This window comes from Acinonyx jubatus, chromosome A3 (assembly GCF_027475565.1).
Source record: "Acinonyx jubatus isolate Ajub_Pintada_27869175 chromosome A3, VMU_Ajub_asm_v1.0, whole genome shotgun sequence".
NCBI classification, from domain to species: Eukaryota; Metazoa; Chordata; class Mammalia; order Carnivora; family Felidae; genus Acinonyx; species Acinonyx jubatus.
In genome coordinates, this window is record NC_069388.1 from 115718902 (window position 1) to 115744166 (window position 25265).

Here is a 25265-nt window from a genome sequence, read left to right on the forward strand (position 1 = left end):
CATCCCAAGAGCCTAACATGAGAGTGAAATATTTCCCGCTAAATGAAATCAGAGTCTCTTAAAAAAAAATGGTTGACTTAAGATGTGGGTCAGGAAATATTCAAGATGAGTTTCAAACATCGTGTTACATCATACTAGGGTCATATCAAAAGGACTCAGGAGCCCACTTGAAAAGGTTACTGCTGACCAAAGATGGGACCATTTTAATTTCAACCCAACAAAAATATTTAAAGTCATGAGTTCAAAATGAATTTGAATATAGACAATTAATTAGTCAACTTCTAAGAGTGACAGACCAATTCATTATCTTAAAGGCTAGGCAAATAATAGGAAAGAATTAAGTATTTATCCTGCCTTTCCTATATGTACCGTACCACTGGATAACCAAATAGAAGATGAGAGAAATCCTCTTCTTATAAAATTATCCCAGCCAATAAATAAAAATAGAATGATAAAATTATAGCATCACCATTTCGTAGCCCCCAATGAATTAAGGGATCTGCACATTAAGCACCAATGCCTGCTGACATCATGGAAAGAGCAACAACCAGACATTTACCTGCCTCTTGATCAAAGAACACACCACTACCTATAATCTTGCCAAAGGCACTGAACCCAGATCTGATTAAGCCTTTCCATTCAGCTGCCAGTTAGCAGGAAATACATAGGAACACGCTGAACTTCACAATAAGTGTGCAATCAGCAAAATCTAGACTAGGGAAAACTCAAGTAAATGACCCAGGTTCTTCAACATATAATTGTAAGGGGAAGAAGGAAGGAAGGAAGGAAGGAAGGAAGGAAGGAAGGAAGGAAGGAAGGAAGGAAGGAAGGAAGGAAGGAAGGAAGGAAGGAAGGACCTGTAGATGGAAAGATACTTAAAAGACACATCAAATTTTAAAACAATAGGTAAGACTCAGTTATAGTTAAGGGATGCACACTTGGGTGATGAATCTAGAAAAAATCTCAGGGTTTCTTTCTAAAACCTTTCAGGGTAGTGGTGACTTTGGGAGAAAGGTGGCTGTGAGTAGGATGGGGCAGGTGAAGTCAAGAGAGAGCACTGACACGGTGACATTTAGGCAGAGATTACTCTTTTCATTTTATAATTAAGGAAACTGAGGCTTGGAGGGTTTGAGTAATTTGCCAAAGCTACACAACAAATGGTGGGTGTGTCCAGACATAAGCAATCTGACTACAAGCTCAAGCTCTTACCCAGATTTTAACTCAGATTTAACACCTTTTTTCCCTTGAGGTATAAGTCACAAAAAGTAATGCACAAATCTTGAGTGTAACTTTACATAGGAGTAAAGTTCCACAAACTTCATATGTGAAACACTGTTTTGCTCTGATGGTTTTAAATGCCCATATAAAGAGAGAAATGCATCATCTCTTTAAGATAACATCTTCATGCCAAGCCCAGTTGTTGGCAACTTAAGACTGATAAGGAAGGTACTTCAAAGGCTGCAGTAGTAAGCGAGGCTTTCCTGGAACTGAGGATAGGACAATCAGGAATGACGCTTCTTATCGTGATCTAGTGCTTTAGTTTTCTTTTTCTACTGACCAAAATAAAAACTTCCATTGGGATTTTTGAAGGCAGCTAAGGTATGGCCACTGGAGGTGGGAGATGACGACGAAGGAGCCCCTCTCCAAAGAAAAAGAGATGCGTGTGAGGGTGAATTAGAGTGGGAGCTCCCTGTAGATGAAACCTGTCAGAGAAGCTAACAAAGGGGAAAGCTTGCAGAGCACCCCAGACCAGGCAGAAGAAGACATTAAAAGTTTTGTGGGAACTGAAAGATTTTTTTAAAGCAATAAAGAAAACCAGAGTGCAAAAGCAATTTGACGATGTTAGGTTTAATGAAGCTGTTTGAAACCATGCCTTAAAGTGCAGCCCTTTTAAGTTTATTCCATGTAACATCTAGACTTGGATTTGTTTTGTAAATTGTAATCATTAGTAATGGCAATTAGAATATACCTGTCCTGTTATTTTAAGGATTAATTTGGGGGGCACCTGGGCAGCTCCGTCGGTTAAGCGTTCCATTTCGGCTCAGGTCATGATCTCATGGTTTGTGGGTTCAAGCCTCGCATCGGGCTCTGTGCTGACAGCTCAGAGCCTGGAACTTGCTTCAGATTTTGTGTCTCCCTCTCTCTCTGCCCCTCCCCTGCTCACGCTCTCTCACTCTCAAAAATAAATAAACATTAAGAAAAAATTTAAAGGTTAATTTTGATAACAATCATGGTAACGGGAACAATAACAGGTATCATTTACAGAGTGCTCTGTGATAGTCACTGGACTAATGGGTTACATGTATTAACTCACTTCATCTTCCCAGGAACACTCAGAAAGAGGTAGGTATAAGGCTCATTTTTTTTTTTTTTTTCCCTGATGAAGGAAGCAAGGCACAGAACTAGTAAGCAGTGATATTTTGGTGTGTTTGCATTTATCCGCTGCTTTGCAGTTACTTGGCAGTTAGTCTCCCTGTTTGGCCAATCCTGCTCAAAGTTAGCATCACAGTTCCCATGGGGCCATCTTAGGGGAATTTGGGAGAAACTAAGAGCTCTGAAGAGGGAGCATCTATCTGAATCTGTTCCATTTCAGGAAAGGAAATAGTAGAAATAAACTTTACCTGCAAACTTGACCTACAAATTACACTCACCATAATTCTATGACCCATTATATTCCAAAGACATCTGGAAATACATCAGACAGGACTCAGACAGTAAACTCTAAGTTTCTCTAGTATAGTGCCTGGCACATAGCAGGTACCCAATATTTATCAAATGAAAGTAAAAATGAACACATGAGATCACATCACAGAGCATGCAGACATGCTATATAATCTACCTGACACCAAGGAAGTAAACCAGATAATCTCTAGTGGTCCCTTTCTAAGTAGCAGTTGAAAGGTTTCACTAAAGAAAGGGATAAGACGAGGGGTCTCTGGAGAGAATAGAGGAGAAGACATGAACAAATGCAGGGACTATGTAGCTGAGAGAACCAAGAATGAGGATAATAGACAGTGATGGCAATTTTCTCACTAATGCATAAATTTACATGGATATCTGTCTTTATTTTCAGTTTGCTAGGAGGCTTTATTACCCTGAAAGGTGAAAATATAATTAAGAGGTGCCCCTTCATTAACCCTGTACACAGACACATACACACTCCATTAAAAAACCCTCTAAAATAAAAGTGAAAAAAAAAATCAGAGCAGAATTTTTTTATTCACGCATTTTTTTTTTTTTTGGTTTTTATCAACCTAGTTATTTTGGGTTGCTATTCACTAAAAACTATAAAATATGTCAGTGTCGGGGCCATATGTTGAAAGTCAACGGGATTCTTTTTCTTCTAGCATTCTCTCTTTTATTGGCAGGTTTTCTTCGTAAGATCTGTCATCTGGAAGAGCTCATTCTGAACAGTTGATGATTCTCCATAGGTTATGTTTTCAGGCTGAATCATAATCTTTTGTAGCCATAATCTGCTGAAATTCTCATCACATTCATATAATATTTAAAACATTTTGTTTTTTTTTTCAAAATGTGAGTTTTCCCCCATCTTCACAATTAAAACAATATCAAAATGTCTTGGCAGAATTAATTATGGGGTGGGGGGATAATTAAATTTTAGAACTTAAAACTTAAAACTCCAATTTCCCACAGAGTTATAACTTGGTATTTTATGCACTCTTAACAAAGGTTGTCTGCATCAGCCAAGCAAGTTCACAAATGTTACATTGCGTGACTTGATTCTGATTTACTGTTAAGATTGTTAGAACTTGTATTTTGTGCCCTTGCTACACATGTACATTGTAAATATTGCATAAGAAGATTGGAATGCAATAGCCATAAAAATAATTGCAGGCTATTACATAATCAGAAGTCTGTTTCTATTCTTTATTAGGCTAGTCTCATCACACCAAATAAAATATAGGCTCTGAATAAAAATAGAATGACTTCTAGAATTGTATTTCCTTTTATGTTTTCTTTAGATTTGGGATTTTAATGGCTGTAATTATGGACCATGTTTCTTTTTTAAAAATCAGTTCAAAAAGTAGGGCTCGCTTGAAAAATATAAGAACTCATCCATATTATCATTCAATCATTTTATATGTCCTATATCCACAGACACACACACACACACACACACACACACACTCCAAGTGAAATCTTATTGGGCATATATTCTGTTCAGGGCACTGTGCTACAACATAGGGAAATTCAGAGGTGAATTAGACTAATTCTGCCAGAAGGAACTCAAACTCTTACAAACATTAGCCTTTCCATCTGTATGACTTCGCTTCTAGACTACTGCAGTCTCCTTTAACCTAGGCCCCTTGCCTCCCTGTGCCACCCCCAGAGAAATCTTGACTGTATCTTGCCTCTGTTTTCAAACTTCAAGTGGTTTTTCATTATGAACTAAATGAAGTTCAAGTCCTTTAATCTGCCAATCCCTATTCAACAATCTTGTTTTTCCTTGAACAGAATTCAAACTTGACCACCCCAGGCCTTCCCTCAAATATTCACTCCCCCCAGACATGATAGCAGTAGAAAGCCACATATGATGGGTAAGACTTTAACAGAAATTATAATGTAAAGTATTCCAGATGGAGGGAGACACAAAACCAGAAAGAGTAAGAAATGTTTAGACTAATTTTCTAGTAAGGAGAGGGATACAAAGACAATATAATGCTCATGAGCTTTTAGACCCTAGTGTTTATCTCTCTACCCATTTACCTACTTACTACCTGTAATGGTTTTTAAAATATGTCTACAAATTCTTTGATACTCCTGCCTTTAAGAAGTAAAGCCTAATTCTCTTTCCCTTAAGTGTGCACAGGACTTAAGCCACTTCTAACGAAGTAAATAAAAGGAAGTGGCAGTGTAAAGCCTTCAGAATCTAGATCTTAAAAAGCAATACGGCTTCCTTCATACTCATGCTCCCAGACTGCTTGCTCTGGAAAGTCAGGTGCCATGTTTTGAGGATACTCAAGCAGCCTCTAGAAAGGCCCATGTGATAAGGAATTAAGCCCTCCTGCCAACAGCCATAGGGGAAGCCATCTTGGATCCTCCAGCCCAGCTAAACCTTCAGATGACCATAGTCACTGCCAATATCCTGACTACAACCATGTGAAAAACTCTGAGCTGGAATGCCCCCAGCTAAGTCACTCCTAAATTCCTCACCCAGAGAAACTATGACATAATGAATATTTACTGTTTTAAGCCTCTAAAAGTTTTTGTAGTAATTTATTATGCAGCAGTAGATAACTACCATGCTACCTATCAATAAATGTCTACCAAGAATGTCGATGGCTTCAGATATAAATATAAATCATCATGACAATATTCCCAAACAGTATACTAAAGAATAAATAGCCTTTCAACTTGTGGTATCACTGACATAATTAAAAAGCACAGTAAGGACACAGATCATATTTATCATGTTTACCAAATATAAATATATACACCATATATATCTTTGGCATCAATTACAGTCCCTGATTCATAGTAACAACTCAATAAATATTTGTTGGCTGGATGAATGGACTTCTAAGGATGGCTCTGAAGGATATTTTCTTACAATATTACAGCTATCACAGCCTTGGGTTTCTTAGCAAAAGACAAGACTAAGGCAAAACAAATAGAAAAATATAATTCCTTAAAACTCTCTATAATCAATATATTGCTTTTATTTTTATTATTTAAAATAATAATTTTAGAAGCCCCTCCAAACTGGTATATGTGGAGATGTAGTTTCCTTTCCTACGCCCTACAACTAAGAAAGGAAAGAACCGACTACGTAGCCCTAGAAAATCGGAGACTAAACGAGAACCAATTTTGAAGGGGACTCTTGTTACGGCAGGACCTCATGAGCAGATTTCCTAGGACACCAAGAACTGGCTGCCAGCTGTGGCAACTGTGGGTGAGAAGCAAGAACAGTACAACAGGATCATGAATGGGAAGACTCTCAATATGAAGGTATCATTTTTTTTTCTTTTAATACATGGCATAAAAGAAGCATGGATGGAATGTCTGAGTGAGAAGTGTGAGGGGGATGGCAGGCTCACACCTCAGCCTTGTAGACCAGGCGACACACTTGCTTTGTAGATCTTAATGTGGGGCAGCTTTACGTTATGCTGCCCTATTGAGTTAAACTTCCTTGAATCATTATGTTATTGTCTAATAACGAAACATTTGACAGTGTGCTAATGAGGCGAATAAACTAACTTGAACTTTTAGCTATGTGCTATCAAGTACAAATTTTAACTGCAATTATGGATTGCCTGGGTGTCCTAGCATAAAACCTCAAGCCTCAGTCATGTTACTTCTCAGTATATGGGTTTGTGACAATTTGCTAAAATGGATCAGCTATTAACTCAGTTATCAGAGTATTGTAATCATTCGGAAGAATGACTCAAATACAGAAAAGAAGACCCTCTTGTTGATTTCCAGTTTTTTTCAACATCAGTTATAGCAACTAGAGAAGACTGAATCATTCTAAAATTATTGTGAAAACTTGCTTAATTTTATTCAGGGTGGAAAACAGATCTTGGCCTTAACAGGGCTCATATGTCCTGCTCTTCATTGACGTAGTTATTTACCGGTGCTAATAAAGTTTCCTGGACAGGCTACAATATATTTCAAAAGAAACAAGATTGTATTACTCCACCAATCTACAAGGCAGCATGGATGTGATCACAGGATATGCAGGGCTGAAGTAGGTTCCACTCACTGCCAAGTGACTTGCTGAAGTCACTTTTTAGAAACGGGTGGAGGTAGAATGTGTTGACAAGACTACTATGCATTCCCACCAAGAAGTTCCTCTCAAAAAAAGAAGTATTTTCATAATTCCATTATACCAGAAGCTAGAAAGAACTATGTTGGGCACTGCATGTGTAAGAATAAAGTTCCATCCCTTTCCCCAAAGCAAAGGACCTGCTCTACACCTAACTTCCACAGCAATCTGTTGTGGTGGAAAGCGCATGTGCTTTTGAGAGAGACAAACCTGTACTGAAGCCTGTGTGCTGCTGTACATAGTCAAGATAATCCTGCAGGACACATTTAACTTCTCTCAAGTCATTTAGGAAGGAAGGAAGGAAGGGAGGAAGGGAGGAAGGGAGGAAGGGAGGGAGGAAGGGAGGGAGGGAGGGAGGGAGGGAGGAGGAAGGAAGGAAGGAAGGAAGGAAGGAAGGAAGGAAGGAAGGAAGGAAGGGAGGGAGGGAAAAATGGAGATAACATGCCTTCCTGTAGGAGTCAAGATTTTTCCAATGATAAATGACAAAAACCCAAATCATAGTCACTTAAGCTAAAAAGATTATTTCTTGGGAAACTATGAGAGAAGCTCAGACTCCAAAAGACAGCTTATAGTAGGAGTTAAAGCCAAGACACCTCCTCAAAACTCAAGAACTGAAACCAAAACCTCACCATTGACAACATTCTTTCTAAGTCTTCATCTCTCATCTTTACCTCTTTTTCTGTGTTGGCTTTCCTCACTCCCACTGTGTAGAGCTGTGCTGTCTGACATGGTAGCCATTAACCAAATATGGCTATAGAGCACTTCAAATAGGAAAAGTCTAAATTGAGAGGTGGTACAGAGTAAAATACACACCAGATATCAAAGACTTAGTATAAAAAATATCTCTGGTACAAAAAAATATGCATCTGTATAAGATCTCATTAATTTTTATTATATATTGAAATATTTTGAATACAATAAGTTAAATAAAACATCATTAAAACTAATTTCACCTGTTTCTTCTTAGCTTTTAAAATGTAGCTACTAGAAATTACATGTGGCTCACATTTGTGGCTTGCATTATATTTCTCCTGGGCAGTGCTGATCTAGAGCTTTTCCACATGGGGAGGAACATGGCTGCCTACAGTTCTGGACTCAATTCATCCCAGCCTACAAACATCACAGCACAGAAAAAGTTCTCCTCTTCCTACTTCAATTTTCAAATGTTCTAGGGAAGACTCTGACTGAGCCAGAATGGATGATTTATCTACCCCTTGGACTAATCCCTTCCAGGCAGCAGAGGAACTATAATGTACAGCCCACCAGAATCACAGGGATGGCACGGGGAAAAGAAGAACATGGAATACTATTACAAGAAGGGGAAGAGCCATGCTAGGCAGATAACAACAGATCTCCACTATGCCACCTTGTATGGAAGCAGGGAGGATTAAATATAAACATATGTAGCACTGCCCTCTCTACCAATGGCAAGATTCTGACCAAAATCCCTCTCTGAAGGCTGACTGTAACATTAAACCACATACTCTCTGAATAAATAGGTGGCTGTGAGTCATAACACAGAATGGCAGACATAGAAAATTAAGAGGATAAGCACTCTGGATTTCTACACTTGAGTATTCATTAAATGTACCTAAATCGACCACACTTTTGCTAAACCCTAGAAGCTGGCAGCTTATGAGTAGGATTGATTTTAAAGAGCAATTTGCAACAATCTCAGGTTTACTCTACATTGCTATGAGCTTATAATACTTTTTAGTACAAGTGTCTTGACTGATAATGCAGAAGTTTTATGAAGAATATTTATATTATGCTGTGAATCCACTCGGAAATCCAACAGGCTATAAAGTATATAGCAGCAGCTCTCAAACATTTTGGTCTCAGGACCCTTTTTTCTCATGTATTGAGAACTCCAAACAGCTCTTGTTTATGTAGGTTATCTATTTTGATACTTCATGTATCAGAAATTAAAACTGAGATAAAAAAAAAAGCAGCTTTCTTGTGGTTTTATCATATGTTTTCCTCTAGAAATTTTGAGTTTTAGGTTTTACATTTAAGTTGATCCATTTGGAGTCAAATTTTGTATCATTCAAAGGTATGGACTGAAGTTCCTTTTTGGTATAGATGTTCAATTGTTCTAGCACCATTTGTTGCAAAGACCATTCTTTTTCTTCTGAATTATCTTTCCACATTTGTCAAAAATCAGTTGTCTATGCAGGTGTAAGTCTATTTCTGGATACTCTATTCTGTTACATTGATATATACTGATCTATGTGTCTTTTTAAAACCATTATCACCTGTCTTAATTACTGCAGTTTCATCATAAGTCTTGAAATCAGGCACTGTAAGTCTTCTAATTTTGTTCTTCTCTTTCAAAATTGTTTTGGCTATTCTAGGCCCTTGGTATTTCAAAATAAATTTTAGAATCAGATTTTATTAATCTCTACTGGAAAAAAAAAAAAGCTGGCTGAGTTTTGACCTGCTAGGATTGGGTCAGATACATATATCCATTTGGGAAGAAACTGATGCCTTACAATATTGAGCCTTCTAACAAATAAACATGGTATACCTATCAGTTTAGGTCTCCTTTAGTGTCCCTCAGCAAGGTTTTGTAGTTTTTAGCATACAGGTCTTTCATATCTTTTATTAGATTTATCCCTAAGTATTGCCTATTTTTGATGCTATTATAAATGATATTTTTAAAATTTCAATTTCAAATTATTTGTTGTTAGCATATAAAAATACAGCTGTTTTTAATTATTGACCTTGTATCCTGCAACAGTAAAAACACTCACTTATAAATTCCAAAAGGTTTTCTGTAGATTCATTGGGCTTTTCTACATAAATCATTATACCATCTGTGAATAAAAACAGTTTTGCTTCTTTCTTTCTGCTCTGAGTGCCTTTTATTCCTTTTTCTTGCCTTACTGCACTGGCCAGAACCTCCAGTATTGAATAGAATTGATGAGAGTAAACATCTATTTTTTTTTAATGTTTATTTATTTTCGACAGAGAGAGACAGAGCATGAGCAGGGGAGAGGCAGACAGAGAGACACAGAATCTGAAGCAGGCTCCAGGCTCTGAGCTGTCAGCACAGAGTCCAACACAGGGCTCAAACTCACAGAGTGTGAGATCACGACCTGACCCGAAGTCGGACACTCAACCAACTGAGCCACCCAGGCACCCCGGGAGTAAACAGCTATTAACCGTAGAGATAAAGCCTGGTCTTCATCATTAAGTATGATATTAGCCACAGGATTTTCACAGATGCATGTCATCAGGTTGAGGAAGTTCCTTTCCAGTTCTAGTTTGCTGAGAGTTTTTATCAAGTGTCAAATGTTTTCTCTGTGTCTATTAAGATGATCATATGATCTTTCCTTTTAATTTGTTAATTTGGTGAATCATATTGATTTTTAATATTCAGTCACCTTGCATCCCTAAGATAAACCCACTTCATCATGAAGTATCATCCCTTTTATATAATACTGTACTGAATGTGTGAAGACTTCATTTTGAATTTTACATGTATACTCATGAGAGAGACTCATCTGTAGCATTCTTAGAATTGTCTGGGTTTTGTGTAAGGTAATGCTGTCCTCATAGAATCAGTCAGAAAAGTATTCCCTCTTTTTTGATTTTCCAAAGAATGTATGTAGGATTTGTGTATTATTCCTTCCTTAAAGGATTGGTAAAACTTACCGATGAAGTCATCTGTGCCAGGAGTTTTCTTTCTGGGAAAGTATTTAACTATGAGGAATAGAAGACTATTCAAGCTATCTGTTTCTTCTTGAACACACTAAGGTAAAAAGTGAGAAATTTCTAAAATATGAGAACACACAAGCCAACATGTGATTGGCTATCAGTGTGACGATAACATACTAACACACCGTGTACCCTCTGGAAAATTCCCCCATTCACTTCTAAGGTAAATAAACTCTTAACTTGGTTTTGCAAATAGTCTTTACTTTATGGACACTCTGAAAGGGTCTTGGACATACTGCAGTGCCAGGACCAAACTCTGTGAAGCGCTGGTCTGTGGAACAGAGATTAAGAATGCCATCACTAGCAGTATTCCAGGACCTTATTATGCTAATGTGTATGAAGTACCCACATACTGGACAGACATTCAAGCTACTGTAGACTACTTTTAGAGTTAGCACAAAGCTTGAAAATCCTAAATCATCCTTTCATCCTGTTTCAAGAGAGCTAAAACCTTCTATGAGCAACCCTAGAACAGACAATGACACCAAGCTTATTTCTGGGTATCACCCCTTCCAACAATATGGTCTGAATGTAAAAACAAAGCTATAGCACGTGGATTCAAGAAAGGAAATGGCGGGGGTCAGGGGTCATGGAGCACCAGGGTGGCTCCGTCGGTTAAGTGTCCGACTCTTGATCTCGGCTCAAGTCATGATCTTATGGTTTGTGAGTTTGAGTCCCACATCAGGATCTGTGCTGACAGCACGGAGCCTGCTTAGAATTCTCTCTCTTTCTCTCTGCCCCTACCCCACTCCTGCTCTCTCACTCTCTCTCTCTCAAAATAAATAAACCTAAAAAAATGTTTTAAAAGAAAGGAAATGGGTCCAGAAAAAACGGGAGAAAGAGGATGGAAATGATTGTGACATTATTTTATCATGAAACTAGATCAAAATATACATATGTTGCTAAAATATGTTTAAAATATTTTTAAAAGGAAAAATCCCTCTCTTCTGGGTCTATATTAAATGTCATTCTAATCAAGGGCTGCAGGTTATTTCTCCTACTCCAAATCCTAGAAATGCATTTATAGTAAGAAAAAGGGCAAGGGAACACTGGGTAACAGTGAATACAAAACCCAGCTCAGCAAAAAGAACAAAACTGAAAAACCCCAAAGATACTTAAAAGTCTACTGTATTCCAGGATAGGGGAAGCAACAGCACCCAGGGGCCACAGAAAACAGAGAGTAGGCTATAACATGGCTTTTCAAACTATCTACAGTGAAAGAGCAGTTACTGTTTCTTTGGTTTTGTTTTTCCTAATCCTTCATAGATTTATGACTTCATACAAAACATTAAAAATGAGTTATTAGAGGATCACCTGGGTGGCTCCGTTGGTCTAGCATCCAACTCTTGATTTCAGCTCAGGTCATGATTTCATGGTTGTGAGATCGAGCACCATGTCAGACCCACACTGGGGGGTGAAGCATGCTTAGGATTCTCTCTCTCTCTCTCTCAAAGTAATAAATAAGCATTTAAAAAACTTTTTTCTATTTCTAATAACTCATTGTTTGAAGATGCTTTTTAGTTTTATTTATTTATTTATTTATTTATTTATTTATTTATGTATTGAGAGAGAGAGAGAGAGAGAGAGAGAGAGAGAGAGAGAGAGACAGACAGACAGCACATGAGTGGGGAAGGGGCAGAGAGAGGGAGACAGAGAATCCCAAGCAGGCTCTGTGTTGACAGCACAGAGCCCAACATCAAAATGCAAACCAATATTTTTATCAATACAAGACAAGAGGCATAGGATTATTCTGTCAAACTGCTTTAAATGTTTCTGAAGACTCTCAATTCTGAACTTACCATTAACTGAAGAGATACACTTTGGGTAGCACTGACTAGAAGAAGGTTATGACTGCCCCCTTTCCTCTCCCTCATTTTCCCAGGTTGATCATTGAGCTAGATGAGCAAGCACATTAGCTACACGTGTGAAAACTTCAGCCAGTCTGAAACATGGGTCACCTAGAGCTTTAATATTCAGTTTCACATCCTTTGAACCCCATCAGGCCCTTTTCCCTTCTTCTTACCCCCAGTCATTTTATATATTGTTTCCTGGCAGATTTCTTTTCCTAAATACAAACCCAATCATAGCGCTACTAAAAACAATAAACTTCTCAGCTGAATATATAAGGCTCTACCTGTATCACTGTATCTTTAAAACGCCTTCACTTACTTATCTCCTACTACTTCATACACGTGGTCTATGATCTAGACAAACTGCACTGTTCTATTGTTCTCCAAATGTGCTACTATTGCTAGCCAAAATCATGCTCATTCTTTGTCTCTAGCTCCTATCGATACTAACATTCTTCCAGGGCCCATCCCAAATGTCACCTCCTTTATAAAGATCTTTCCTAACCAGATGTAATCTCTCACCAACCCACTAAAGAACCTGGTGCTTCTCTTGTGGTACCGAACTTATTATGAACTGCATTACTGTTGTCTGTGTAGTCATCTTATGCTCCTAACCGGATTTTACTTTTATTCTGAAGTATAAGTTTGCTAATTGATGCAAACGGTTTAACGAGAACAGAGGGCAGTGAAAAACTGACCTCTGTCAGGTGCCAAGTGGTGCCTTTATGATGTGGGTGGAGAAAATGTCATCATAGAGAAAAGAAGCTCCACATTAAGAAACGGCCACCTATAATGATCACATCCTATAATCCCTGGGCTAGTTGGTTCCAACCTCTACCTCCCCACTTTGTGGTCAAAGGTGGCAATACCTCCCCAGATGCAGGCAAATTCAAAAAGACAACATGACGGAATTAGTCTATAGTTTGCCTTTAAAAACAAACTAAGATTAGTAAAACAAGGAGGTTGGGTTGTTTACAAATTCGGTGTATACTAACTAATGGTGAAGGGTTCTAATGGAAAACTGACCTGATCAATCCTATCTGAAGTTTTGTGCTTATTTCTGGGCACCACAGTTTAAGAGAGATGCTGGCAATCTGGAACATTTCTTGAAGAAAAGCATGAGGATAGAGAAGGATTTAAAACTTATAATAGATATTTAAAGTGTAAAGGATAAAGAATGCATAACCTATAAAGAAGAGAATCTCTAGTTGAAAATACAGGTGTTTCTGTTACAATGTGGCATATGCATTCCTTAAAAAAAAAACTGAATTCTAGTAAATTACATATTAAGAATAAGAGGTTTATGAGAAAAATATGGTAAGGCCTGTATAACTCTGTAACCAAAGCATTAGCAAAATGACCAAAGTAACTCCAGTTAAAAATATTAACGTACTTAAACTGCCATGCCATATTCCTAATAAATAAGGAATTATTGCAGTAAATATAAGACTTCTGAAAACACAGAGATAGCTTAATGAAAGGTGCTACAAGGAGGTTGGATGGCTGAGTTATTGGGAAGAGTCGGGTGCAGGGGTGAGGGGACAGCATCACAAGTTACAGTGGAGAAGCAGGCTGGGGACAAAGTAATGACACCAAATAGGGATAGCTCTGGCTCATTGTCTTGAGTTTGTTTCTTTTCACAAAGATCAGGGTAAATCATGCAATAAATATTTAAATACAAGTCGTATGGCAAAACTGAGCCAAATGGAAGGATATGGAGTGAATGAATGGACATTTTGTGCAACACAATGTCCCTCCACAGCTTGCTACGTTCATCGGTATTAGTATACTTTGGATTCAGCTGATGTTATTTAATGGTCAAAAATTAACGTGATAGGAAAACTCAACTATAAACCATGGTAACTTTTGTATGATACTGACATGTGTCCACTACCAATTATGCATGAATTGTTTCATGTTATTGAAGCATGCTGTTTCGAAGAGCAGACTGTACTTGAAGGACTATCACCATATACGGGGACAGCGTAGCAAAGCAGGTCAGCTAACCGTCATTTGAGACACATCTATATTCTAAAATTCTCACTTAGAAAATGAAAACACAAGCATGCCATAAAAAATAAGAGCAAAATAAAATGAAAGAACACCCCAAAAAAAGGAAGTTCACAGAAACTACCTGTGATTGTTCTTCATTTTTAGTAGGAAAATATATTGCTGTCAGAATTACCATACATTATATCTGGAAATCTAGGGCAAGTGTAAATTTGGGCTTTGAATTCTAGATGGGGGAAGTCAGGACAGAGGAAACAAGAAGCAACAAATATAGTTTATCTTACTTTCAACAGAATACTTACTTTCTTCCTGGTCCACAATAAATTCGATACTTTGAAATACAAATTAAATGACTAAATAAAATCAAAACCATTTCTATTCCTTGTCTACTGCAAGCTCAGACATATATTAAGTACCATCATATTCATTATCTCATTAATAATATTGGAGGGAGAGCCTGACCACATTTTAGCAGGGAGACTAAGACTCAGAAGAGAATTTAGTAAAGTACATGTTACTAACAGATTATTTAAAAATAAAAGAGAAGATGGAATAAAGGAAGGATGAAAACAAGGAAGGAAAGGAAACAAGGAGGAAGGAAGAGGAGGGAGTCTTCAACCACACTGAAGATTCTAGTAATATAAACTGAGAGATCATGGTATTAAAAACCACTCAACCTCACTGAACCAAATCCCTTTACTTATCTTTCTGTGATGTCCCCAGGGTTTTGTGAAGAAATATTCCCCTCCATAGTCTAGAAAAGGGATTGGCAAACAACTGCCGACAGGCCAAATCCAGCCCAGTGCCTGTTTTTGAAAATAAAGTTTTATTGGAACCCAGCCACACTCATTCATTCACATATTGTCTGTAGCTGCTTTCATGCTGTGACAGCAGAACTGAGTAGTTGTGAAAGAGACCATATGGCCTGCAAGCCTAAAATTTTACTATCTTGCCCTTTAGAGAAGACGTTTGGGGCCCCTGATTTAGAGTGTATTTTTCTCTAAGCCCCGCTTCTCTCTCTAGAGGAGGGAGGTGGAACAAGGACAATGAACTAAAAGCAGCCATGGGTCCCCTACTTCATGAAGGAAGAAAGGGAAGTTCCCTGAAGAGTAAGTTTTCAGATCATCTCACCACCTTCTTTGCGATTAAGTCTCAAATGCTAAATTTGGCTCAAATTTAGCAATGATAAATCAGACTCATTACAAGAATAAACAGCACCCTGCTTTTATGGTACTTTCTTCCAGGTACACACTCCCACTTTTATAAAAGTATGCCCTCTCCTATTTGACTAGACAGAAACTGTTTCCTTTGAGATAAGATGAGGGTTCCCTATGAATTCTTTATGGCCTTTCAAGCACCAGACAACTGTTTTGCCTTAAAACCAGATTTCACAAGAATGAGTTAAAGCAATCTTTATTTCTAAAAGCGTGACTTTACTGGATCCAAGAAATTCCCTAAACTAAAAGGTCTCAAATTCTGAGGCATCATTTAATCTGTGGTTTAGAGAAAAATCTTTGTGAGGTCATCCTTTGAATTTATAGTCATTTATCAGGATCAGAAACCTTTTTAATGTTTGCTATCTTATGCTTGCAGAGAAATGACTATAGTCAATATATATCACCCTAACAAGCTTGCTGGATTTCAAATAAAGAGAGTATTTTGGGGAAATTATCAGTTTCCTTCCCAGCAAATACGTAAAACTAAATAAACTTTCACACAATTCCAAATAACAAAGGACAGTGCAAGAATTCATCAAAAAAAAAAAAAAAATCCCAGAGAAATTCATTGGTCTAACTCTTCTTATGGGTGCACAGAATGTAAAATCCTCCCCTGTTTCTAAGGGAAGGTGAGAAGAATGAGAAATTTCAAAACTGCAAATTTACTAAAACTCAATCTTTGATAAGTCACAAAATGTGACTGTCACACACACTTTTTTGACATGCATGCCATTACCTATTTTCCCTGACTATATGAAAGAACGAGAGTACCACTTAAAACTGGTTTCCCCAGCCATATTCCCTTGAAACTTTCCAGAGAGAACACCAGTAAGATTATCATATTCAAGTCTGTCATGAATTAAAGCTGTTGCCTGAAAAGCCTTCTCCATGACTGTTTTGGCTAGTATGCTATCATTTCAGTTGTTTCTTCTTGACAATTTCATTTGGTCTTTTCAGTTTTTCAAGTTTCCATCCCATCTCCCAAACTCATTTTGCCAAATACCCACTGCGTATATTTCCTACTCACCTGCACTCTCATGACCACCAACAATCTGGTCTCTCCCTGACCATTATACTGCAGTGTTCTCTATTCTCACCCTCCCCATGGCTCCAGGCAAAGCAAATGTTTTTTTCTTGGGTCTAATCTTGTTCATTCAGTGGCATTTGAGCATTCCCTTCTTCATTTAACATTTTTAAATCTTTGGCTTACACAACTCTGGGCTTCTACCTAGATGACAACTCTCTTCCATTGGGCCCTCCAAGTTCAGGCCTTGGCTTCCCCATAGTTGTATGTTACACTTCCTCATTTTGGTTTCATGATCCTCTTCTCTACTTTGATCACTTAGCTCCTCTCTAGTCCCAGCTGCCAATAATGAAGACTAGATATTCTGTCAACAGCTCCAAATAAACACTTAACAGTCTTGGGCAAGTAAATGAAACTTCTTAGGGCCTCACTTTATTCTTATGTCAATTAAGTAAATTCCCTAGGAAAAGATTAGAGGAGGGGTTTCAGAGCTGTGAGGGGGAATATAAGCAAAGTGACAGTACTGTGAATTCTCACAACACTGGCAGGACAAGGAGGGGAGCCTCCCATCTCAGATTAATAGCACAGTCGGGGAACAGGATAAAATAGCACTGCATGCATGGCTAGGCTCTGGGAGCAGGATCCAAGAAACCATTATTTGTTTCAAGGGAAGATTAAAGGAGACTACCCTAGCAGTAATATTGCAGAGAAATTGGACAAGGGAGGGAATGAAGCCAAAGAAATAAAATAGGAAGCCATTACCATGATAATCCAGGAGTAAAGAGATTAGGACTACCTGCTTAATGACGTCTGAAATCATTCTTCAAGCATTCAAGATCTTTCCAAGGCATCTTTCCAGTTTTCTCTCTCATGCTCTGCAAGAAATTTCTCTTCCAGCCTAGATTATTATTCCCTGCTCCCTAAATCAAGTGTGCCCACTGTCCCACCAAGAATGACTTGATCAACGACATCTTAGCTGTCTCTCTTCCCTTTCCAGTCTTTAAAAGCTATGCCTCTTTCAGGGTCTAGTTTATGCCTAAACTTGGTCACAAAGGTTTCTCTAACAATTCCAACCTGTAACAATCTGTACATCTTTAAAGGCCTACTGTACATGTAGCATGCAAATTAGTGCTTATTTTTTTATTTTATTTTTTAGTGCTTAATTTTTTTTAATTAATGTTTTTAACGATATTTTACCAACTATAGTATAAGATATTTGGGAACTATAATTATCCTTGTATTCCTTTTTTTTTTTTTTTTGGCTTGTCTAATCCTCTACAGATTCCAGTATCACTTTAAATCAAAATCACTTTAAGTCAAAATCAATACTTCAGGGTTCTGCACAGTAGTATTTGCACTGAAGACCAAACAAGCCAAGTCAATATGGTCTGGGTCAGGGTCCGGGTCAGGGTCCGGGTTACAGGATGGAGAGACAGATAGAAGGATGGATAGATAGATAGATAGATAGATAGAGTGAAGCCACGCCCATTCTGTACACTCTGCTTCAGTTGTTATAAGCAGCTGAGGACACTAGGGAGGAGGGTAGAGGGGTTCTGGAGCTACCCCAGTTCCAGGTCTTCCTTCTGTCACCTGCTGGGTCCCACTAAGATCCCCCTAACGTCACTCTACAGTGTAAGTCAAGGAAAGAGAAGAAGGGCCTGGATCCCATCTCTTCCTCCTCACTAACTTCTCAGACTCTACCTGATCCAGCATCATTCCCATTTCCAAGTCGGCCTGACCTCCTGAGTTAAAACAAAATGATTCATGTGTTAACACAATTAAATTCTCCCCAGTGGCAGGGAGTTTCAGCATCCCTGCAGGTCAGATCTCCAACCACCTTAACTCCACATCACAAAGAACAAAAGGCTGTCTTAGGCTCCCCCATGTCTCACCTCTTTTCCACTGTCACTTCCATTTAAGCCCTTTCTGACTACCTTTTCTCTTCTTCATGGTGTCCCCAGAGTCCCTGTGCACTGCATCTCCCACCTTCATCTTATCCAGGGACACCCATGTCACTCTCCTCCTTTGTCCTGCCCATTATAGGGCTTCACAGAGCACATCAACATCTCACCTCTGAAAACCACTCCGGATAGATTTACCTTGGAACACAGACCACTGCAGCTCTCACTTTAGCGTCCTTCCTCAGTCTCATTTATTCTTTCTACTGCAAGACAGATGTAAGGAGGCCTAGCTTCCCATTCTGACAGCTAAAGTGAAAATAATCTAGCAATACAAAGTGTTTCTTGCTGCAGTGTGGTGTGCTGGAAAGACCACTGGCTTTAGAGCCAAGGAACCTGCATCCAAATCCCAGTTCCACAAATTGCTACCTGGGTCACTTATATAATGTTGCCTCCAGAGTCCTTATCTATTTAAAAACATGAAGGGAAAAAGTTACCTTGCAGAGTTGGTGAGAATATTAAATGAGATCATATATATAAAGTACCTAGTCCGGTTCTTACAAACAGTATTTATTCAATACCAATTGGTTCCCTCTCCTCACTCCCACCATTCTAAGCTTATCACTGCCAGCCCATTAATAAATGAGGCTGGAGGCACCATGGAGGGCCGCAGTTATGCCATCACTGTGCCAATAAATCCATTTACGTCTGAGTCTATTAAGCCAAAATAGAAATCCATAGCTCTTAGAGCGGTAGCTCTTAACCCTGGGTGCACATCAGGATTACCTGGGGAACTTTTAAAATATAATATTTGGGCTTCACCTCCAAAAATTCCAGTTTCATTGGCCTGAGGAGGGCCAGCAATCAGTGCAGCCCAGCATGAGAACCACTGACTACAACTAACTGGCATCATCTGGAGTTAAATGGAATCCAAGGACCCTTGGAACTTCATGCCCACTTCTATAAGTTCTCCCAGACAAGACCATGCTGAACAGATGCAATCTCCCCAAATTTACTTTGGTTCCGTAGGCTCCTAAAATAATCTCAGGGTACCAAGCCGCTTCATATGGATCTCTGTCATGTAATATGATATCAATCAAAGTGGAAAAGTAGCCAATAAAAGTATCCAATAAATAAAGTATCCAAAAAGCAATAGAATTTTGGTGTACCACATATCCCAAAGGAAAACACAATATACACCTCAGGAGATAATTTTAAAATGTACTTTCTATGCCCTAGAATACCCAAAAATCTAGGTCTAAACTGCTTTCTCTATGAAATTATACATTAGTTATATTTTAGTTAGTGGCTCCAGTCACAAATTCACCAGCCTTATGAACAGGGTGCGTGTGTGATGGTTAAATCTATGTGTCAACTTGACAGGGCTAAGTAGTGCCCAGATAGCTCCTGAAACACGATCTCTAGGTGTTTCTTTGAGGGCATTTCGGGAAGAGATTAGCATTTGAACCAGGAGACTTCGTCAAGAAGATCCACGCTCACCAACGAGGGAGGGCATCGTCCACTCCTTGAGGGCCCCAACAGAACACAAAGGTTGAGGATGAATTCTCTCTCTCCCTCTGTCTCCATCTCTGTCTCTGTCTCCTCCCCTCTCCTCCTGCTCTCCTCCTTTCCCCTTCTTCCTTTCCTCCCTTGAGCCAGAAAGTCCATTTTCTCCTGCCCTTGACATGAGAACTCCTGGCTCGCTCGCCTTCACACTCCATGATTTACACCAGGGCCTCCTCTCCTCCCCTGGTTCTCTAGCTTGCAGACGGCACACTGTGGACTTCTTGGCCTCCGTGACCTTGTAAACCAATTCTTGTAATAAATATCCTCTCATAAGTGTTCTGTTTTTTCTGTTTCTCTGGAGAACAGTGACAAATACAAAATGGTTCCCTAGTTCAGAATCAGTGCCTGTACATCTGAAGGCGAAACGTGGTGCCAATCCATCTACTGCTCTCATAGTCCGGCAATGGATGACCACCCTATGCCCTGGGGTGTGGTGCCTTATCTGCCTGAGATTTTCTCCAGAACACCCTTCCACAGCCTACCTGGCTATATCAGACTGCCATGGCCAACACACAAAGTATTCTGTTTGGCAGCAGTGTTTAAAAAAAAATATTTATCCATTGCCGTCACTTAAAAAGCAGCCATTTTTTCCAGATAAAAACCCCTGAGAATCTAGGCTCCTTTTCATAACATCTGTATATCTGGCAGCAGGAGGCCCACACTTTCACAGGCAACAACTCTGTAGCTGAGTAGCAGCTGCTGCTCTACATGAAGCACACACGTGCCGGCTCTCTACGGCTCTCACCATTTCTTACTGTGTTATATACATCCAGCCAGATTCATGCCTCCTCAGTACCTGCCTGGCCCTGAGAGCACCTGCAGTTGCTAACCTACATGTGATAAGAGAAAAGGATGACTAAGCAGGTGAACCCGCCAGTCAATGTCAGGTTGAGGAGGCAGCTCCTTCCCACACAAGTAGTCTTGGACTCTCCCCCATGTTAATGACCTTCTTACACCATGTAGGATTTCAGTCTGGATATCTGCCTGAGACTCTCTACCTGTCCTGGGCCCTGGAAGCTGTCTGGATATCCTGACCTTAATTCCTGCTGTCTGCCTCTGTTTGGCAGAGTGACCTGTGTTCCACTACCCTGCGCTGACTGTGCCCTGGCTGATCAGCCATGGTGGCTTCTGAAGGGTAAGAAGGTTGAGCACCTCATCTCCCAACACACACGGCCCAATGCAGCTTTTTCGCCTTCAATTCATTTCCATACAGCGTTATGATTCAGACACCACAGTGGGACTAAACTACTGTAGCAAGCAATCCTTCAGACTGTGTCAAGTTAAATGATGCTGAGAAGATTACTGTAGAAACCAGAAGTCCAAGTACTTCAGTCGCAGTAAGTTGGTTATGGTACTACCTCTGGGCTGGGCTAGGGCTCAATGGAACCTAGTGTAGAGACACTCCAGTAACCGCTTACACAACTGCCATAAAATGAATTTTTAGTGTTTGTTTTTTCTCAAAGAACAGGTCACGAGGCTGAATCCTAGTCATTAGAAGTTGCTGCTCTTGATTTCCTTTAGGATGTGGTGAAAACTGACTTGTGTATGTTCTTGTCTTTATTCTTGGGTCTGAGAATTATTAAACCTGAGTATATGAGGCTGGAAAGCAGTTTTTCTTTCTCAGGGAAGCCATACTCCATAGTGAGATAACACAACCTTCTCTGGTTTAGTAACTAGAGTGACTCTTACACTTTTGTCATTTCAGTAATCTGCCCTTTATTCTGGGACCACAATTTCTCAACATAAACACACCAGTTGAGAAGTTCAAGGGTGCATACCTGGCCCAAGTGGGACAGACACGGGAAAGCTGATCTATGTCTATCTGTAGATTATCCTGCTATGTGGACTACAGAAACAGAGGATTTGTACTACATCTCCCATTTCATTCCTGGTAGTTTGTGCTAGATTTCCACCACCCACAAATAAAGAATCCTAATTAATACAGAAGTATTTTTTTTCCTGAGTTTTTATGTAAGTGATTTATCTGACCCACTGACTTACCTCATCCAAGAATAAAATTTAGACATTGAAGTCAGGACTCATTCTCACAATAAATTCACTCTAGTCCACGTAAGAACCATATATGCCGAAAGTACAATATTAAGTAAAATCATATCATCGAATATTTAATGGATTTTTCATTCTCACATGAAAAAATTCTTTTCATGGGTAAAAGAAGTACGCTTGGAAATATAAACTTATTACGTGGATGATGGCTTCATCATGGTACAAAGAAATTTCACTGTAGCAAATCAGTATGTCGTCAAACTCCATGTTATTTCAATTTTTAAAATTCTACTTCACTTTTCATTTCTTTGGGATGGTGAGGCAAAACTACATTGATGCTGAACAGTATCCTCATCCTAAGAATCTGAAGACTTTATTTTGGGACTAAGACTATCAGATAGCAGCCTGGTAATCAGATTAGGAACATCCAAATGCTAATAATATGTAAATCAGTTCCTAACGAAAACTCAGTTTTTAGAGTAGTACAGCCAAATGTCCCAAGGTTATGATATAAAAACTTTAGGAACTTAGATTTTAAAACCTTCAGTGGGCATTCTGGATTACTTCTGCTAGGCAGGTATTTTTTTCCTGGTTGTTTTGTGTTATACAAGAAAGTTTTTTCTTTCTTTCTTTCTTTTTTTTTCTTTCTTTCCTTCCTTCCCTCCTTTTCTTCCTTCCTTCCTTCCTTCTTTCCTTCCTTTTTTCTGTCCTTGTGGCTTTATTCTTTTTGAATGGATTAAAGATCCAGAAAGACATCAGTGCTGCAATGTAGGCATTTCATCTATGGTAGAAATGTCATTTCATAGTACCTTGGGGTGTGGGGGGTTGGGGGGAAGCTTTTCGGTTTTGCCAAATAGTTTCCACCTTTTCCCTATCTGACTGGCAAGGAAAGTAAGGACATAATAATACAAAGTTAGGACTCTTGGAGTAGAAAATATGGAAATTTGATTTTGAAAAGAAAAAAATTAGATTATAATACAAGATATATTTTTTGCCTTGACCCTCAAGAACATGAGCAGGGGCAACATTAGATTCAAATAAACAAGACAACCCATCCAACTGATAAGGCCCAACAAATCAAAACAGATACTGTCACTATAAATAATGGATTGACGTGATTCTAGAAATAAAGTTCTCTCATATACTATTGAATTTGGCTTTAAATGAGCTGAAATAGAGTTTTAACTGGAATCCCCGCAGGTCGATGAGTCTGTGATCTAAGTTTCCAAGGAGACTGCTTGCTACTCGAATAGAGCATAGTAATTGCTAAAACCAAATTAATTATGCTTGGTAATCACAGATATAATATGCATATTTTCCACAACAGGAGTGTGGAGAAACTGATATAAATTGCTGACTTCCATTCTTACTTGGACTTCATAACCCTTAGACACAGAGTGGAAAACTAGTCAATGAGAAATTAAAAACGAAAGTTTAATGAAGCACAAAACTCCCATGTGTTACTTAGGGTGAAAGAAAATAATTTCCCCACCTTGAGTGAAAGGTATTTTTTTTAATGTTTCATTTATTTTTGAGAGAGAGAGAGACAGAGTACAAGCAGGGAGGTGGGGGCAGACAGAGAGGGAGACACAGAATCCAAAGCTGGTTCCAGGCTCTGAGCTGTCAGCACAGAGCCCTATGCAGGGCTGAAACTCGTGAATCATGAAATCGTGACCCGAGCCCAAGTCAGACGCTCAACTGACTGAGCCATCCAGGCGCCCCAAGTAGAATGTATTTTAAAAAGGGTTCCCTTGGGGCACCTGGGTGGCTCAGTCGGTTAAGCATCTGACTTCAGCTCAGGTCACAATCTCACAGTTCATGAGTTCGAGTCCCGTGTAGGGCTATGTGCTGACAGCTCAGAGCCTGGAACTTGCTTTGGGTTCTGTGTTTCCCTCTCTCCTGCCTGCCCACCCTGCCCCCACCCCCTGCTCATAGTCTGTCTCTCTCTCAAAAATAAAAAATAAAAAGTGTTCTGTAATCTTTTCTATGGTCTATAGCTTATATTCCACCAAACCATACTTCCAATCAAGATTAGTATCTAGTATTATTTATGGCTACAATATACCAGGAAACTTGTACAAGGTTTCTTTCTCTCTAAATGATTGTAAATACCATTAACTCTCTGCACAACATCAAATTAGGAAGGCAGACATTTCTCTTCCATTAGACTAAAGCTATACAACTACACGTTGAAATACAGGGCTGAGGGCAGCTAGCTATATCTTAAATCCCAACCCAGATCCTCATTTGTGATGAACGTAGGCCTTGTGTTACGACTTTCTGTTCAAACCTGCTCCCTGGTCCATTTGGTTTCTTTCATGCTAACCACAGCCTAGTCACTGGGATTCTGCCTCTTATGTGCAAAGCATCTGCAGACCCCAGCCCAAAGTGACTCTCCCTCAGCCACACCTTGCCTGCAACACATTTTAAAGAACGCCATATAGGGGCACCTGGGTGGCTCAGTCAGTTAAGCATCTGACTTAGGCTCGGGTCATGTTCTCACAGTTCACGCATTCTAGCCCCACACTGGGCTCTGTGCTGACAGCTCAGAGCCTGGAGCCTGCTTCGGATTCTGTGTCTCCTTCTCTCTGCCCCTCCCCGACTTGTGCTGTCTCTCTGTCTCTCAAAAATAAATAAAAACATTAAAAAAAAAAAAAAGAATGCCATATACACTGGTCTAAATCAATTCTGGACAGCCCAACAATGAAGGTGCCTAAGATGAACTACTGACATAAATAAGGAAAATGAGATGCCCTTTAGCACACAATAATTAATATGCAATCCTACCCAAAGAATGCCTTTTAGACAACTTCCATGAGAGTCTCTCCTCCCAATAAGATTACTAACAGTGATTGTTTTCCCCAAATTTCGTTTACTTATTATGGATTTTATTTTGTAAGGAAAATTCATTTTGAAATTACTTTTAGGGCTACTATTTTAGCTTTTTGATAACAAACTCAGTAATCTTTGTATAGTAAATATTTTTAATAAATTCTTCATCTGAACAAAATGCAGGCAAGCCAATCATACAAATATTCAGAGTCAAATAATTACTTTAAAAGCTCATTTACATTCTCACACTGATATCGTATATTTTTACCTTGAGAAGGTAGGTGGGAATATTGCTGAAATCCACTGGCAATTTCAAGAGGAAACGAGCTGAAAATTCACCAGTCTGTAGGACAA

General features: G+C 39.1%; 1 protein-coding gene across 4 annotated transcripts in view; it reads right to left on the bottom strand.

The window, feature by feature from the left end:
- The window catches only part of BABAM2 (BRISC and BRCA1 A complex member 2), a 397415-nt gene that overhangs the window by 229810 nt on the left and 142340 nt on the right, over positions 1–25265 (bottom strand). For all 4 annotated transcript variants that reach the window (XM_053201072.1, XM_015064178.3, XM_053201074.1 and 1 more), the window contains one exon: positions 25180–25254. In XM_053201072.1, coding sequence (XP_053057047.1) covers positions 25180–25254 — 75 coding nt within the window. The remainder of the gene's footprint in view (positions 1–25179; positions 25255–25265) is intronic.